Source organism: Drosophila mojavensis, unplaced genomic scaffold, assembly GCF_018153725.1.
Source record: "Drosophila mojavensis isolate 15081-1352.22 unplaced genomic scaffold, ASM1815372v1 contig_36, whole genome shotgun sequence".
NCBI classification, from domain to species: domain Eukaryota; kingdom Metazoa; phylum Arthropoda; class Insecta; order Diptera; family Drosophilidae; genus Drosophila; species Drosophila mojavensis.
This window is the reverse complement of record NW_025318858.1, coordinates 7,173,483-7,191,377: the sequence shown is the minus strand read 5'-3', so window position 1 is coordinate 7,191,377 and position 17,895 is coordinate 7,173,483. Positions and strand designations below refer to the sequence as shown.

At 42.1% G+C, this 17,895-nt stretch overlaps 2 protein-coding genes across 2 annotated transcripts in view; one reads left to right on the top strand and one right to left on the bottom strand.

The window, feature by feature from the left end:
* The first annotated feature begins 702 nt into the window (after positions 1–702).
* Positions 703–11,642, top strand: LOC6576230 (transient receptor potential-gamma protein). Its single transcript, XM_032729212.2, has 16 exons — positions 703–785; positions 2,731–2,773; positions 5,692–5,873; positions 5,932–6,300; positions 6,382–6,714; positions 6,773–6,955; positions 7,025–7,561; positions 7,620–7,888; positions 7,974–8,087; positions 8,364–8,559; positions 8,619–8,813; positions 8,880–9,105; positions 9,178–9,522; positions 9,589–9,864; positions 9,931–10,049; positions 10,114–11,642. Exons 4-16 carry the CDS (start codon positions 5,950–5,952, stop codon positions 10,345–10,347), a joined length of 3,378 nt encoding a protein of 1,125 aa, XP_032585103.1. The 5' UTR covers positions 703–785; positions 2,731–2,773; positions 5,692–5,873; positions 5,932–5,949; the 3' UTR covers positions 10,348–11,642.
* A 1,758-nt stretch (positions 11,643–13,400) lies between these two features.
* Positions 13,401–17,895, bottom strand: part of LOC6576229 — a 55,365-nt gene continuing 50,870 nt past the window's right edge. Inside the window, 1 exon segment of the mRNA XM_044009043.1 lies at positions 13,401–17,876. Within this exon segment, the coding sequence (XP_043864978.1) occupies positions 14,026–17,876 (3,851 nt within the window). The 3' untranslated portion in view covers positions 13,401–14,025.

Sequence of the window (17,895 nt, the reverse complement as noted above, 5' to 3'; positions counted from 1 at the left end):
AGGTATCAAAACGGCAGTAATAGATTTATAGGTCAATCTCCACCCAACTTTCTCACGCCCTTAAACGATACCCTATAAAAAACTTCTCTTTTGACTGCAGAACTTGATAGTGCACTTAGTTATACTGACTATGCATATAACGGAAGTATAACTATATATAAAAAGCTATTCGAATTTGATCGTGTGCTTTTATAAGGTGTAATCGACTCAGTAGAGACTGTGAAGTATTAGCAAAGTGCTAAAATATTGCAGCTTTTACTCAGATCAACTAAATAGAGAATAATATTGTGAATATTTTAAAATTGGAAATTTGAAAAATTTAATATTTTCCAAAAAATAAATAAACAAACAATTTTATTTCATGCGTACCAAGTTAAAAGAAAAACGTTGAAATATATTCTCAGTAAGATTGCGAACAAATTCCATAAACATTGCGTAAATTTAATTATTTATAGAAACAAAACGACGTGATTAAACAACGCAAACGGAAAATCGATCAAAATAATAATTTAAACAAATATATAAATATATATTTCTATGAAACTATTTGTGTGGCCTAAGCGATTCAACAACAAACCAAAGGCGTAAAGATTTCAATTGACTTTCTGATTAATTGGCAATTTCTTATATTTTTCTCAAAAACTGTATTTTTAATTGCAAATTTGGAAAGTTTTTGTTGAGTTGTTTGTATTGCCGATTGAAAAGTTGACGTGAATATTGCACTGGAGGTGATTCGACAGCAGACGCGCTCGATTGCCGCACTCAAGAGGAAATCTCAACTCAAGGTAAATGCAAAATTGGGAAAGAGCGAAGGCTCACAATGGATGATGATAGCCGAGCACCCTCTATATATATACTGCTTTGTTTGTTCTCTGTCTCTGTGAAGTGGGCTGGCCACTTGTGCCAGTTACTCAATTTTATGCAGTTTTCAAACCAAGTCAATGGGAAATTGCAAATTTGTGTGCTGCAAAGATATTGAGAAGAGCGTTTGAGTCAAACGAACAGCATAATGAACAAATTTTTGCTAAAAAGCAATCTACGATAATTATTATTATTATTTATTTATTAGATAATATAAAAAATATAAATCTAAAAATTATTAAACGTACTAGCTACGAGGGCCATCGACGTGAATGTTGGAAGTTAAATTGGATGAAAAATATTACAAAGATTTATAAACTTAACAATTAAATTAATATTTACAGATGTGGGTTCGGTAAGTAGTGTGGTAGGAGGTGTGTTGCCGAAGAGTCTTATCCTCTCTACGATAATTAAAAAAACCCTTTTTACTAAGAATTTGCAAGCTATACATTTTTAAAATTACATATAATTAAAGTTAATTGAGTCGTCTTTAATGCATGGTTACCTAACAGGTAACTAACACCAGCTAAAGTACAAGATTTTCACTTACAACCCTTGCCGTAGTAAAAACTCTTTGAGCAAAAAGGAAGAGGCACAAAATACAAAACAAAAGCACCCACGTAAAGAGCCACTGTCGGGTGGCCTTTAATAGACGGCGCTTCGGTCACAGTGAGTGCAGTGCCCTGAATTAAAATGCGCCCAAGGACAACAGCAACAACAACAGCAACAACAACAGCTGACATCAAGAAAATGCCAACAGCAACAAAGTTGCGACTAAACGCAGCAAAAAGTTGTTATTAATTGGAAGCCAACGTTGCGAATACATATGTAACTTTGCCAAATAAATAGGACATATTTACTTACATATATATTTGTTATTTTATATTGTATTATATATACATGTATATTCGTAATATATGTATGTATGTATATTCGCAACATGCCTTGTGCAATTTGCTTTGGTGCCGTTATAAGAAAAGCGTACTTTACCCAAGAGTTCGGCTAGTCTCTCGCGAATTTGAATGTAAAGTAAGGAGAGAAAAGTTGGCTTCGTATTCGCTATCTTGCTCTGTCAGAGAGCATATGAAGTGAGAGTTAGAAGTTTACTACGATCGAGAGTTGGCTTTGCCGATTTGTTAGGCTCACTACATACAATACATACATAGCATTTATGTTGCTTGCTCGCAATTACTGTCTCCCTTCTCAAATGTGTTTAATATATGTGTATGTATATACATATGTGTATTTGTATATTAATACATGTGGATACGCAGTAATTTCTTAATTCTCCCCGCTTCGCTGTCTTTCTTATGTTATTGGAATCGAGTAATTGAAAGTTTTGCAAATAAGTTTGACAATACATTTCCAGTGAAAGAGGATATTTTGTTAGATATTAGAACTTTGCTCGGTCTTTGACATGTCCTTCTCTGTTGTCTAGAGAGCCAAGTACTACGTGCCAAGGACGCGAGGGTGCGTATTCCACAAGCCCAAACATAAGCACAAGTAGATGCCGGCATCAAGGCAACAAGGACACTTGAGGGCCATGCGTGCCACTCGCGTGCTCTTCACTCGGTTTCTCCTTAACATCTTGTATGTATGTATGTGCAACAGTGTTAGCATCAGCATCTGTTGGGTTTGAGGGGAATATACTCCACAATTCATATTGCAATATTTGTGTATTGTATAAATGAATAATGATTTTCTATACTAAATTTCGGCAATGAATTGCTTCACTAAGCTGTATATATATTATAATCCTACTTACAGTTTTTTCTAATTTCTTAAAATACCATTAACCTCTGGGCTATGCTTACGCTTTAATCGTACTAACACACCAATCTATTCTGCTTCTTTTTTTTTTTTTGGTAGTTGTCGAAATGGAGCGATGTCAAAGCGGCAGAAGAAGGCGAAGGTAAGTAAAATACCTTAAAAATATAAACTTGAAAGGCTTACGCACCTAAATAATGCATAATAAATTATGTAGTATAAAAAAGCTAGTATTATCATTTCACGACTATAATTTGTTTAATTTATAAAAAATAGTATATAAAATAAAATAGTATATAAAAATAGTATATAAAATAATTAACAAATGCAAATTCGTAAAATACATATTTAAAAATAATTAACATAATCCAAATGATCATGCGTATAAACTATTATTTGAACAATTTCTTAAATGTATAAAAATAAACTACTACAATAGTGATTATTATTTAATTAACATTAGTAACTACCTATTGTTTACCATACGTCCAAGAAGAAGAGCACTTCACGTCCGCCCACCAGGATATTGAAAAACAGACTGAAGTGCCGCTGCAGCAGGCTCCCATTTATATAGGGCAACGCACTCTCATCCTCCTCGTAATCCCACTTCCACTCAAAGACAAACTTGACTCTCTGAGCATTTCCTTGAGTTAATGAATCGGCAGACAGCCAGCCAGGTACACAGGCAGAGAATCTGCCAAAGAGAGAGACATGTAGGGAGACACGTAGGCAGACAGAAAGAGTCACATATACATTTGCATTTTACATCTAATCAGCTGATCATCTTGATCAAAAACATATACTACTTTATATGAATAACCACGCCTCTTTCTAATTGCTGAATACATTCCAGCAATCAACAATATACCCTGAAATGCCCTTTTCGAATTCGCTAAACATTCCAAATTGAGCAAGGAAATCGAATAGGAAATGGGAATTGGCACAGTGTTGGTAGTGTAGCAACCGGGTCAAAATCTGTTAAGAGTTGCTGTGTTAAAGTGTTTGCGCACAGTTAGATTGTTTTTTAGGTCAATCAATAGCGTTTCAATGGTTTTGTGATTACTTTGTAGCCGCTAAGGTGCTGCATTTATATATTTGCATGTACACACATACATGTGTGTAGGTGTATGCTATGCACCTGTGTGTGTGTGTGCGTGTGTGTGTCGGAAACAGTTGACCAGTTTGTTGTTGTTTTGTAGCGTTGCGTGTTCAGGACCTACGACAACCAAAAGGCAAGGCACCTAGGTTAGGTTGGCTCCTGCGCAGTCTCATTTTTCAAACTCACACACAGACGCGCACACCGACACATGCACACACTAGCTATACTCGTGTGTCTGTGGCAAATCAATGAAGGTTCAACGTTCGCTGTTACCAGCTGCAAAAGTGAAGACAAGCTTGCTCGAAAGGATGGTTGCTAAACAAACCGAATTGGCTTATACACTTACTAAATATTTATCGAATATGATTTATAAAATATTTAATACAAAGCTGCATTTAAATTTTTTTAAATTAGTTTATTTAGAATACATTATTACCTTAAGTAAATATGTTAATACTATGTCGTGTTATATTAGACTTAAAAATTAAAAATAAATTAATAATAATAATAATAATAATAATAATAATAATAATAATAATAATAATAATAATAATAAATTGTAATCATATTTTAAAAGCATTCCTATATAAATTCTAACTAAATCAAAATTTTAATATTTATAAATTCTAATAATAAAAAATTAATCAAAATAGTTTTACAAATATTTAAATACATTGTATATTTTTTTAAATTTACAAACAAATTTATTAAAGCTTTTTGTACATATTCGTATGCTAAACGCTAAAATTGCAAAACCCTGTTCAACTGAAAGGGAAATATTGACGTAGGGCATAATACATGGCAAATTTGCGGACGCTATGTATGTACGCTGATGAAGGTCGTCAGTGCTCGTAGAATGTAGTTACAGTAAAGCCTACCTAAGCCAGAAAACATATAGAGCGAGCTGACGATATACATATGTATATGTATATTTACTAAGCAAAGAATTAATTGAGAGAGATAGTTTAATTTTAATTTGCATTAATATTAAACATTAATAATAATATTAATAAACAAAATTACATAGGTATATATATATATATATATAATTGGAATACAACATATATTTGTTATACAATTTTAACGCTATCCTTAAACATTTATATGCATTGGCAGGTGGTAAAATTGAATTATTTATGTTACATATATCATATATCATATGACTGTTATTTTGTTGTCTACACATAACCTGGTAAGCATGATGCATATATTCATGTAATGTTGAATGTTGCCGTTCTCAGCCCGGGCTCCTTTCAACAATTCATAAGCGGGCTCGCACACCCCAGCAGGAAGAGCTGTGCATGTGTGTGGACTCTGTATATTATAAGCATATGCAAAAAAACAAGCAAACAGCTATTGACCCAGATATTTTGACGTAGCACCGCGACCAACTGCATTTCCCTCTAGCTTATTTTGCATATAATATTACGCATACGCCCCGTATGTTTGTTATGATTGTTTGCTTTCATTTGCGTTTGCCATACATTATAATAATTACATTATTATATTGTTGTTGTTGTTCTTGTTGTAATTTGCCACTGATGCTGTTATCCCTTGACGCTAATGGCTTCCCAATTCGATTAAGCTATGAACCCCAAGTTAATAAAAATCTAATGGGATTTTGATTTTACACAAGGCCATCGACGCGACAGCTGCGGCCTTGCGACAGTCGCCGTGTTTGCTGGCAAGGCCATTTTGCAGTGGATTAAGCTTTTCTTAATGCAGACATCCTTGAGCAGCATAATTAGGGTAGACGCTGCCACCAGCAGGAGTTGTGGGCGACGAGAATATGGCTATAATGAGCTGATTTAATCGGGCGAAATCCTGAATTGCCGGCAACTTTTGTTGTTGACATGGACGAGTTCATAGAGATGCCCCTAAGACAGACAAACGCATAGAAAGATCAAAATGACTAGTGTAGATTTTTTCGTTAGTCTTACAATTATTTCTATTCTCCCTTACAGACGAAGGAAAAAAACTGCACTTCATAAGTCCGGCACGCCGGAAATCTGTGCTCGCTCCAATACTGAGTAAGATCAAGAATGGTGTGGATGGCACAGATGCTGGGGATAAGAGGTCGGCAGGCAGCGAGGGCAGCGGCAGCAGTCACATAGCCGTCCAAATTGAGCCAGCCAGGCGTGTGAAGGTAACTGAGCCAAGTTGCTCGAGTAAGAGTCCTTGACAGGCATCAAATCCCATTGCAGCGCCATAGCATACACGGCATGATGGAGGAGGAGAACACCATACGGCCGCATCAGGAGATACGCCAGCTAACGCTGGAGGAGAAGAAGTTCCTCTTGGCGGTGGAGCGGGGCGACATGGCGGGCACTCGACGCATGCTGCAGAAGGCACAGGACACCGATTACATCAATGTCAACTGTGTCGATCCCTTGGGCCGAACCGCCTTGCTGATGGCCATTGATAATGAGAATCTGGAGATGGTTGAGCTGCTCATTAACTACAATGTGGACACGAAGGATGCGCTCTTGCACTCCATTTCCGAGGAGTTTGTGGAGGCCGTGGAGGTGTTGCTGGACCACGAGAATGTTACCTTCCAGAATGAGGGCAATCATGTGTGTAGTAGCTCCATTCTCTCTCTCTGTCTCTCTCTCTCTCTCTCTCTCATAACGACACTCTCTATAATTTCGTCATAGAGCTGGGAGTCTACTTCGGAGGAAACTTCAACGTTTACGCCAGACATAACACCTTTGATATTGGCCGCCCATCGGGACAACTACGAGATCATCAAAATTCTGCTCGATCGTGGCGCCGTTCTGCCCATGCCACACGATGTGCGTTGCGGCTGTGACGAGTGCGTCCTGTCCCGGCAGGAGGACTCGCTCAGGCACTCGCGCTCTCGAATCAATGCCTATCGTGCGCTGGCCAGTCCCAGTCTTATAGCACTGTCCTCCAAGGATCCTATACTCACGGCCTTCGAGCTCTCCTGGGAGCTGCGACGTCTCAGCTTTCTGGAACACGAATTTAAGGTAAGCTAGATATGCCAAATGCGATATGGTGTATAGTATGTATGGGACTATCTTTCAGAACGAATATCAGGAGCTGCGAAAGCAGTGCCAGGATTTTGCTACCGCCTTGCTAGATCATACGCGCACCTCGCACGAGCTGGAGATCTTGCTAAATCACGATCCCACTGGCCCGGTCTTTGAGCATGGCGAGCGCATGCACCTGAATCGCCTGAAGTTGGCTATCAAACTGCGACAGAAAAAGGTAACTTAATATGAGAAAATAGACATTTCTCTCTCTCTCTCTATCTATCTCGTTCTCTTATGCACTCAGTTTGTGGCGCACTCGAATGTGCAACAGCTATTGGCCAGCATTTGGTATGAAGGCCTACCTGGCTTTAGACGCAAAAACATGGCTCTTCAGACACTGGACATCATTCGCATTGGCATCCTGTTTCCCATTTTCTCGCTGGCCTACATTCTGGCGCCGTACTCCAGCATCGGGCAGACCATGCGGAAGCCCTTCATTAAATTCATTTGCCACAGCGCCTCGTACTTTACGTTCTTGTTCCTTCTAATGCTCGCCTCGCAGCGCATTGAGACCTTCATTGGCAGTTGGTTCTGGTCGGACGCGACGACGATGCTGAACCAGACGGAGGAACTGCAGCTGCCCACCAAGCGCGGAGCCAAGCCCACCTTCATCGAGTGGCTGATTCTGGCCTGGGTGAGCGGGCTCATCTGGAGCGAGGTGAAGCAGCTGTGGGACGTGGGCCTGCAGGAGTACCTCAATGATATGTGGAACGTCATTGACTTTGTGACCAACTCCCTCTACGTGGCCACAGTGGCACTGCGCGTCGTCTCGTTCTTTCAGGTAATCATCACAGACTCAGCCTCTTTTCCTTCAGTCCCTTAACACATGGCTCGTGCAGGTGCAAAAGGAGATGAAGGTTAATTCGCAGGCCACGGACTTGCCGCGCGAGCGCTGGGACACCTGGGACCCCATGCTCATATCGGAGGGCCTGTTCAGTGCAGCGAACATTTTCAGTAGCCTCAAGCTGGTGTACATCTTCTCGGTGAACCCACACTTGGGGCCACTGCAGGTCTCGCTGTCGCGCATGGTCATGGACATCATGAAGTTCTTCTTCCTTTACGTCCTGGTGCTCTTCGCCTTTGGCAGCGGCCTCAACCAGCTGCTCTGGTCGGTATTGCAACTGCCTAACAATCATTTACTTTAAATAATATTTACAAGTTTAACCTAATTTTTCATGGACTCATGGACTCAGGTACTATGCTGATCTGGAGAAGAAGCGCTGTCCCGAGGTCTCACCCAGCCTCCTGCTCAACTTGAATGGCACCAATGATCCGAATGCCTGCATTGTCTGGCGACGTTTCTCCAAGTAAGTTCCTTCCGCCTTAAGGTGGGCTTTTTAGACTATTTTTTCGAAACACAAATCAAAAGTCTATTTGGAATTAGTTAATTAAATTAATTTCTATTTTAATAACTTTTTATATACTATGTATAATTTTTAATTTAATTTTTTTTTTTTTTTTTCATAAAATAATATAAAAAGTAATAAAGTTTTTTAATTGTTATTTTTATTTTAACTATGCATGAATATATTTTAAAATTGGACATGTTTCTTTTATATATTTTAATTATATTTCTTCCTTAGTCTTTTTGAGACCACTCAAACCCTATTTTGGGCTGTCTTTGGGCTGATTGATCTGGACAGCTTCGAGCTGGATGGCATCAAGATCTTCACACGTTTCTGGGGCATGCTCATGTTTGGCACCTATTCGGTTATCAACATCGTAGTGCTGCTCAATCTCTTGATAGCCATGATGAACCACTCGTATCAGCTAATATCGGTAGAGTAACTAAACCAAATAATAGATCTATTATCAAATATAACTTCTGTTATCTCTAGGAACGTGCTGATGTGGAGTGGAAATTCGCACGCTCCAAATTATGGATCAGTTACTTCGAGGAGGGCGGCACTTGCCCGCCCCCGTTCAATATAATTCCCACGCCCAAGTCCATATGGTACGCCAGCAAATGGATGCGTCAGGTGTTCTGCAGCGGCTCCTCGGCCGCTCGACGGGAGCACCTGAAGACAATACGTGTAAGTACAGGGACTAAATTAGTGAATAATTATATCTTATACTAACTAACTAAAACCTCATGCTAGCGCAAAGCACAGCAGGCCAGCGACAGGGACTTCAAGTATCAGCAGATAATGCGTAATCTGGTGCGTCGCTATGTCACCGTGGAGCAGCGCAAGGCGGAGTCTCAGGGTGTCACAGAGGATGATGTCAACGAGATTAAGCAGGACATCTCTGCTTTCCGCTGCGAGCTGGTGGAGATACTGAAGAACAGCGGCATGGATACGAACGTGACTGCAGGACAAGGTGGCGGTAAGCTGCGCTTGGATACACTCGACTCACACTCTAATCTCAATCTCAATCTCTCTCTTACTTCACACTCAGGCGGCGGTGGCAAGAAGAATCGCCAGAAGGAGCGTCGGCTCATGAAAGGCTTTAATATTGCGCCACCAGGCTCGACGAGCTCCTTGGCCCCGGTGGCCGAGTTCTCCACATCGCTGGATAATTATGATAATCAGCATGAGATACTTAGCTCCACGCTCTCCACACTCTTCACGCCCAACTTCATACACAGACGCCAGAACACCACTGGCGGCATGGGTGGCGCTGAGTCACCCACCACGCCCACTCAGAGCCCGGCAGCAGCAACGCCCGCCACGGCTGCCACAAAGTACAATAAGACCACGTTAAAGTACAACAAACGCATTGCAGGCCACAAGAAACGCTGGGGTAAGCTAAGGACAATTTCAAATATATCCAATCTCTCATCATCATCATCATCTTGCATATTTATAGGTACACTGATTGAAGCCGCCAAGGTGGGCAACATGAGCAAAATGCTGGGACGCTCCAAGTCGGAGGATTCCGTCTGCGATTCCTCGCATGACACCACATCTGTGCACGACCAGGTGCGTGTGAGCTATGCCCAAGGCTCGGCCCAGTGCACAGTTAACTACAGACAGAACGGCGGAGATGGCAATACCCTGGGGTCAGCTCTGCCACCGCCTCCAGCAGCCTCCTCGGCACACACGTATGGGGGCGTGGGCGCGCACTTCTTTCACACAACGACAGGTGCATACAATTGAGTCTTGAGCTGCATTTAAGTAGAAAGGTAAACAATGTCTATATCCATTCCAGGTCTAACTGCCATTGCTGCTCTGAAACGCAAACGCAAAAAATTCTCATCAAGCAAAAACATTTGCCCCGTGACGGAATCAATTGCAGCTGCCAATGCAGCGGAGCTATTGAATGATAAGGTAAGCTCCTGAATAGTAACAATTCCCAATTATTATTTTAATATTTGTTTGTTAATTCGTTCAGACGCTTAAACGTGTGTCCAGCTATCCGGCAGCCACTGCTCAGGTAAGTGGCCCACACAAGGATACCGCTCAGGTGGTGAAGCCGCGACGGCATGAGCAAACGCAAAGTCAACATGATTCGGTTGAGGCCTCCACGGAGTTCACACTATCCATTGATCCATCCAATACGTCTGTCAATTCGCGTGAGCCTTTGATTAGCAGCAGCTGTGTCTCTACCATGGGCACCATTGGCTGAATATCAGTGAATGAATTCACATTACAGAAAAATAATAACTAAATGAAATAGATTAACAAAAACTTAAGTAAAATGGCAAAAAGTTTTTGCTAATTTGTCTGCTCAATCCAAATTCATTCAGTCACTCACACAAAAATGCATTTGTACCATATACATATGTATATATAATATATATATATATGTATTAAGCAGACGAGCCATGGGATTTGAAATGCTACCAATACCAAATATTATTATATATATATGTATACATATACATATGTAACTAACCCATATCGATGTTAAAAGCTGCCTTAGCATTAGAAATAAATGTTAGCATAAGCGAAAAGGGTATATCTGTCTTAAGAGATGGTTGAAGAAAATATTAAAAAATATACTAAAATATATATATAATAATAAAATAAAATATATATAATAAATAATAATTTAAAAAAAAGCAAATAAAATAATTCACATGTTTATGTGACAAGTTTTTGGAAGCATATTAAATTATTGTACTTGGACCTAGGACTACGAAATGTTTTTCATGTTTCATACATAAGTGAGATAAATATAAAATAAAGCAAATACCACAATATTTTATACACCGATTTTAACCAAACTCAACAAACAACAATAAACGAATTGCGAAACTGTTAATGATTTTAGCGCCTATATCCTGAAATACCTATAAGTATATAATATATTTTGTAGTTACCATAAAAAAAAAAAAAATGCTACAAATTTTTAGATGGTTTTTAGGTAAATGCAAATGTAATTTTGAATTGTATTAGTATGTTGAAGTTCACAAAAATCTTAGACTTAGATTAATAACTAAATGCAACTAAAACTAACAGAAATAACGAATTAATTAAACAATGAATAGCGGGAAATACTAATGATATTAATAATATTACAATAACTGCGATAAACGAACATCTAGTTGATTTAAATGTTATATTTAATTTTCATATAAATACATACACATATGCAAATACGAATACGAATACGAATACAAAACTTACATATCAAACAAAATACGATAACGTCCAACTAACAGATAATTTATGTTATATATTATTTAAGATGATTAAAAAATACGAGAAAATCTATGTTATAGTGTGAATTGGTTTAGCTAACTATGGTAGAATGAGAAAGTGTTAACAATAAAAATAATGATGAATAAAGCATTTTAAGTACGCAACTTATTTCACTTCAAAAACTCTTTGCAAAGTACATCATTCATTATCTCATCTATCCCATTTTATAGTCGGTCACTTGATGAATGTCTTCACTTGACTTGATCAACGTCTATCCAGTCGTCTGTTCACCTGTCTATCGAAGTGAAGGAAAAAACCATACCAAACCATATCTGTCAAATATTATAAAGTTTGCCACCTAGAACGCCAAATGTAAGCTCACCCAAAGATCGACTTTGAAATGTGTTTTACTGGAAGCGATTCCAACTATGTTAAAAGCTGAAAATTCAAATATGCAGACTAATCTGATATATCAAAGCATGATATGATATTATCAAGGTTTAGCTAGAACTTAAAGCGACTTGGTATCAACTTCCCGACATATTCCCCTAAATAGTATATCATATTTAAACGTATCGATGTGCAGCATCAGATCTAAGAATACATTATTCCAGCTGCATATGATACATTGGTAATTAATTAGTGGTAAAGCATCTGATATCCAGGTAGTCCCACTACAACTTTAAGGCAGTGCTACGTAATATAGAGTCTGATAAGATCAATTAGAAAATATATATACCGATGAGCCCATATTAAAAAGATCATTACATTTTTGTTTTTTTGTATATCGCATTTATTTTATATATAATTATATGTATATATGTATATATAGAAACATATGCATACACATTTATATATATATATATGTATATACATATACATATATGTGTATATACTTTGCAAATAATTATTATAAATATGCATTACATATATGTATATGTATATGTATATATACATATATATACATGCATAGATATATATACACACACATATATATATGCCTGTATAATAAACAAATATATCGACAAATAGTACAATATATAGTTCTAATATAATAATATATATATTTATATATATTCTGTATATATTGTAACCATTTACCGACGTAAACATACATATCTTCAGTATATATTTTGTAATTATTCATTAAATTTCATATTAAACTATGGAAAGAAACGATTATATTAATTTATTTAATTAGAAAAATAATAATAATTGGAATATAAATCACTTTGCGTTGCATTAGGCTATAAATTTCAAATATTTTTATCGTATGCTCTAAATAATTTTTATTTATTTATTTTTTATTTATTTTTTCTTCATTTTTGTGTAAAAAATATATTTATGTATATATTTATATAATTATATATTTGTTTGTATTGTGTGTATTTATAGAAACGTCCTTTATTTATTTTGTTGTTTGTTATTATTTTTTTTTCTTGCCTAGCATGGGTTTGCAACATAATGTCCGCAGCATCTTTAGGGATCGTTAAGAACCAACATGTGTTCCGCCATTAACACGAGATATAATTCATGTAAGCTCTGTTATAATTGGATTGGATTGTATGCTACGATATATATATTTATATAGCCGCGCTATGAATTTTTCAATTTTGTATTTATAATAATAATAATAATAAATTGTGTATATATAATAATTCACATGGAAAGTTAAGAGAATGAAAAAAGCGTCTGTTGTTAAATTAGCTCGAAATGGACATAGTTTCAATGCGCCACTCGAATCTCAACAGTTCGGAATGGGCTATGGATCAACTTGCATCCATCGTCACGTTTTTCTTTTTTTTTTGTTCTTGTATTTTCTTTTTTTTTTTTTTTTTTTGGCTATCCATAACAATTGTACAGCTCTAAAGTTATTTATATATTTGCATAGTTTCATTAGTTCAAAGATATATATATATATATATATATATATATATATATATAGTTACATATACATTTGCAAACAGACAGATATAGTAGTGGTTGTTATCAGTTTCATATACCATGATAGAGCATAGTCTAATAAATTCATAATTTTCGGTATTCATTGTTTATAACTTTCGTTTCAAATATTTATAGTGCATTAACATACACATACATCCATGTTCAACAACAATGCGGTAAACAGTAAAAGAGGCTCTTGTAAAGGTTGTAAGAATTTCTAGGTTAAGCTTAGTTGTTTTTGTTTTTGTTTGTTTGTTTGTTTACTTGTATGTACATTGAGAGTTGGTTGTTGCACAAAATGCTATAGCACATATGGAGATTTTTGTGTGTAGTATACATATGCTTGTGTGTGTGTGTGTGAGTGTCTGTAATCGATTAAACATGTAGTTAGCCACATAATAATTTATGTAAAATTGTAAATAAAGAGTTCTTAAGAATGTTCATTGTATAGATATACTGTATATAATATTGTTGGTGTTGTTTAAGGAATTGTTTGTGAAGTGTGTGGGATTACTGTTGCCTTCTTACATATATAGAGATTTAGGAGATGTACAATCGATTTCATATTTATATATATATATATACACATACATAAACACATATAAAAATGATAATAATAATAATAATAATGATAATAATAAGAAAAACAAATGCGAGTGATTTGCAATCACTTTTTTGAGACACGTGACTTTTTGTGTGACGATCGATTGCCAAATCAGCCACAGAGCATGTGCACCAGCATCGCCACTAGGAAAGTCACGAATACAAATGAAACCACAAAGAAGACGGCCTTCTGTTGGTCCGTCAGCCGCTTTCTATTGTAGTAGAGCGCCATCAGCCTGGAGACGAAGCGTCTGATTATGCCGCCGTGGGGCAAGATGAAGTTGCTGCTGCTGCCGCTGCCGCTGCTGTTGCCGTTGCTGCTAGTTGTGGAGCCCATGACGGCAGCGGTGGCATGCGGCAAGTGTGCATGATGCATGTGGTGTGAGTGGTGCAGATGATGCTGATGGTGCAAGTGATGGGCACCGCTGCTGTTGCCGCGCAGCTGCAACGTAGACGCCGATGGACCAGCCAGACCCGACGAGCCCGCTGGCTCCCCGGGGCACGCCTGATGCGGCTGATGATGCGGCTGATGATGGTGATGATGATGATGGTGATGATGATGCAGCGGATCGCCGCAAGCATTGAAGTTAGCTGCAGCCAGCTCATGCTGCAATCGGCCAATCGCCTGGACATCAGCTCCAACTCCACTATTGCCGCTAATCGCCGAGGCACTTACCGAACGCATGTGCACGCTGTTCGTATCCGATTGCTTGCGGCTAGCCCGCTGCGTCGTCTGGCTGGGCACCATTGCCGATCCATGCAGATGGTGGCAGGGTGCCGTGCTGGCGTCCAGCTCCTTGGGCACTTGATATCGCAGCGCCGCTGACGTCTGGCCTGGGAACAGCTCGCCGCTGCTGGTGACGCGCACCGGACACACCCGAAACTGGTAGCAAGTGCCCGGCACAAGATTGTCTATGGTAAACTTGGTCTCTGGTCCACGGTACAGCTGTCGGTAATCCAGGTTGCTTAGCGCCACGGGTGCTGCACTGGTGTTGGTGTGGTTGCTGTTGCTGCTGCTGTTGCCACTGGCACTGCGCGCCTTGGGTGAGCTGGAGCTGTCCGCATCGGAGGCGACGATGGCGTACTGCAACTCATACTCGACACGATCGTTGAAGCTGTTCTTCGAGTGCTGCCACTCGAGAGTGAGCTGCACCAGCGGTTGGCTGGCCTGGTCCAGCAGGCAGACGCCCTCGTGCAGCACTCGCGGCGCCTTGATGTTGGCCGGCAGCGTGGCGCCCGTCTCGAATACATACTCCTCGGAGTACTCACCGTCGCCGGCCCGATCCGTATGCGCATAGATGCGGAATGTGTAGCTGCTGCGCTCCTGCAGCTTGTGTATCTTGCACATGCAATTCGTGCCCGAGTAGACTGTTTGGAATTGCTTCGCCCTGGCCACATACATTTCCACATAGTACTTGGTAAAGTCCGCACTGCTGCCGCTAAGTGCGCCGGACGAGAGCGTAGACACGGATCCCGTCTTGCCGCTGTCGCCCCATTTGAGCTTCAAGTAGTTGTGCCCAGAGCCGCTGCACTCGAGCCGCGGTGGCGCTGGCGGTGCCGGCTGCGTCGTTAGCTTGACGTAGGTACTGAAGAGTCCACTGCCTATCGCATTTACCGCCTGCACCCGGAATTTGTAGCTTGTCTCGGGCGTGAGGCCAGTGACTGTGTAGCGCGTACAGGCATCCGGCGTAGCGATTGTGCGTTCGCCGTATTCAATGTTGTAGTTGCTGATGTCGGCACCATGGGACGCTGGCGTTGTCCAGTTCAAGGTGACTTCCTGTGAGGTGAACTCGTAGCCCAACATCTGCGGAGCGCCGGGCACAGCAGCGGGCGTCGATACGCACACAGCATCCGTTACGGGTCCAGCGCCCGCCGCATTGCTGGCCAGTACGCGTAGGTAATACCGTGTATAGGGCGTCAGATTGCGCAGCTCCACTAGAGTCTGGGGTCCCTGGTAGCAGCCATGGAACTGTGTGCTGGGCGGCTCAGCCTGGGGCTCGTCCAGCTGCTGGCTGGCGCTCTGCAGGCTATAGCCACTGACAGCCGCACCGTTCAGCTGCGCCGGCGGCTTCCAAGTGACGGTCAGATGGGTCGCCGACTTGACCACAACTTCCAGGTCAGTGGGCGCACTGGGCGGTGCGGCGGCCGCTTCGAAACGCAGCCACGGCGACCAGCTACCGGCGCCAATGCGATTGATGGCACGCACCTGTGCCTCATAGACACCACCCGGTGCCAGCTGCTGGGCCACAAAGTAGTCTTGTTTGCCGCGATACACGATTTGTGGCTGCGAGGGCTCCGATGCATCGACGCTACGCAGCTGCGCCTCAAATTCCAGAACCGGCGCACCGCCATTGTTCTCCGGCTGGGTGAGCCGCAACAGCGCTGCGTAAGGCGTTGGTGGTGCATCGCAATGGGGCTGGGGTGGTGCGGCTGGTGGGACTGCCTCTGTGGTCACATGCCCGATCTCCGAGAACGGACTCTGCCCGGCAGGACCCTCGCAGCAGACACGCAGCTGATAGGTGGTGCCCGGCTGCAGCCGCTCACACATCGCCTCCGTTTCGCTGCCAGTGTAAATGCGCTCGAAGCTGGCTCCCGCGCTGAGTTCCAGGTGGTAGCGCAAGATATCCGAGCCACCGGTGTCTGACGGCGGCTCCCAGCGCGCCTTGAAATGCGTGCCGTGTATCTTGCCCTTGGCATGCGGTTTTCCCGGCCGGCCGGGCCGCTCCGCTGCCGTGCAGTAGGTAACCTCCTTGGACCAAGGCGACACACCAGCATCATTCTCCGTGCGCAAGCGGAACTGATAGTTGGTGGCGCGTCGCAGTTGCAGGCACTCGTAACGGGTCTCGCCACCCTTGTAGCTGTTCAGGTAACCGTGTCCGGACTCAGCATCCTGCAGCTGCAGCAGAAAGTCGCCGTCCTGTGATCGCCGCTCCCAGACGAGCTGCAGCGAGCTGGCGGTGCAGGCCTGCAGCTGCGGCGGCATCGGCGCTGTGGGCGGATTGCCGGCTGTACTGTAGCTGCTCACCTGCGAATAGGCCGACTGGCCGATCTCATTGACGGCAGCCAGGCGAAAGCTGTAGACTGTGGTCGACTGCAGCTTGTTGAGTTGATAGTGCTTCGCCTTGGTTTTGGCCAGCTCCGTGAACTGCAGCGCATTGCCACGCCCCTCGTCATAGTCCAGCAGATAATATTGAATGGGCGCACCGTTGGCTGCCGGCGCCGTCCAGCGCAGATTTATCGAGCTCCTGGTGCGCGACACCAGTTTGGGGGGCAGCGGCTGGTCCGGCTCACAGGCTGGCGTTTTGAACTCGGTGGGTTCGCTAACGCTGCCCTGCAGCTGCTGATAGTGCACCTGCAGCCGTACCAAGTACTCCTGTCCCGGCTGCAGATCCTGCACAATGCACTCGTACGCCTCGCCCCGGTACAGGCTCTTGTATTTGCACTGTTTGCCCGTGTCGCTGAGCAGCACTTGGTAGCGTAGATCCTGCACATTCAGCAGCAGCGCATCCGTTATGGTTGGCGGCACCCATATGATTTTCGCTGCACGCGAACTCACATCGATCACCTCTGGCCTGTCAATGGCCGAGATCTGTTCGACGATTTGGGCCTGGTAGTCCTCCTCATCCTCGGCGGCCACACTGGACGTGTCCTCGCCATCCTCTGACGTGCCCACTGAGCTCGCGCCGCCCACACTGCTGCGCGTGGGCGCGGCCAACTGCTGTCCAGCTGCGGTGCTAGCGATGACAACGTTGCGCTGCTGCTGCAGCGCCGGTTGCGGCTGCTGATACGCCAGGTGGCGTCCACGCACATGGCTATGCATGTGGTTGTTGTGCTGGTGCTGCTGTGCTACTGGAATGTTGTTGTTACTGTTGTTGTTGTTGTTGCCGCTGTTGTTGTTGTAATGCCCATTGATGTCATTGCGACGTGGAGAGGGCGAGTGCGTGGGCGTGGACATGCTGGAGTCTACAGAGCAGCAGAGTAA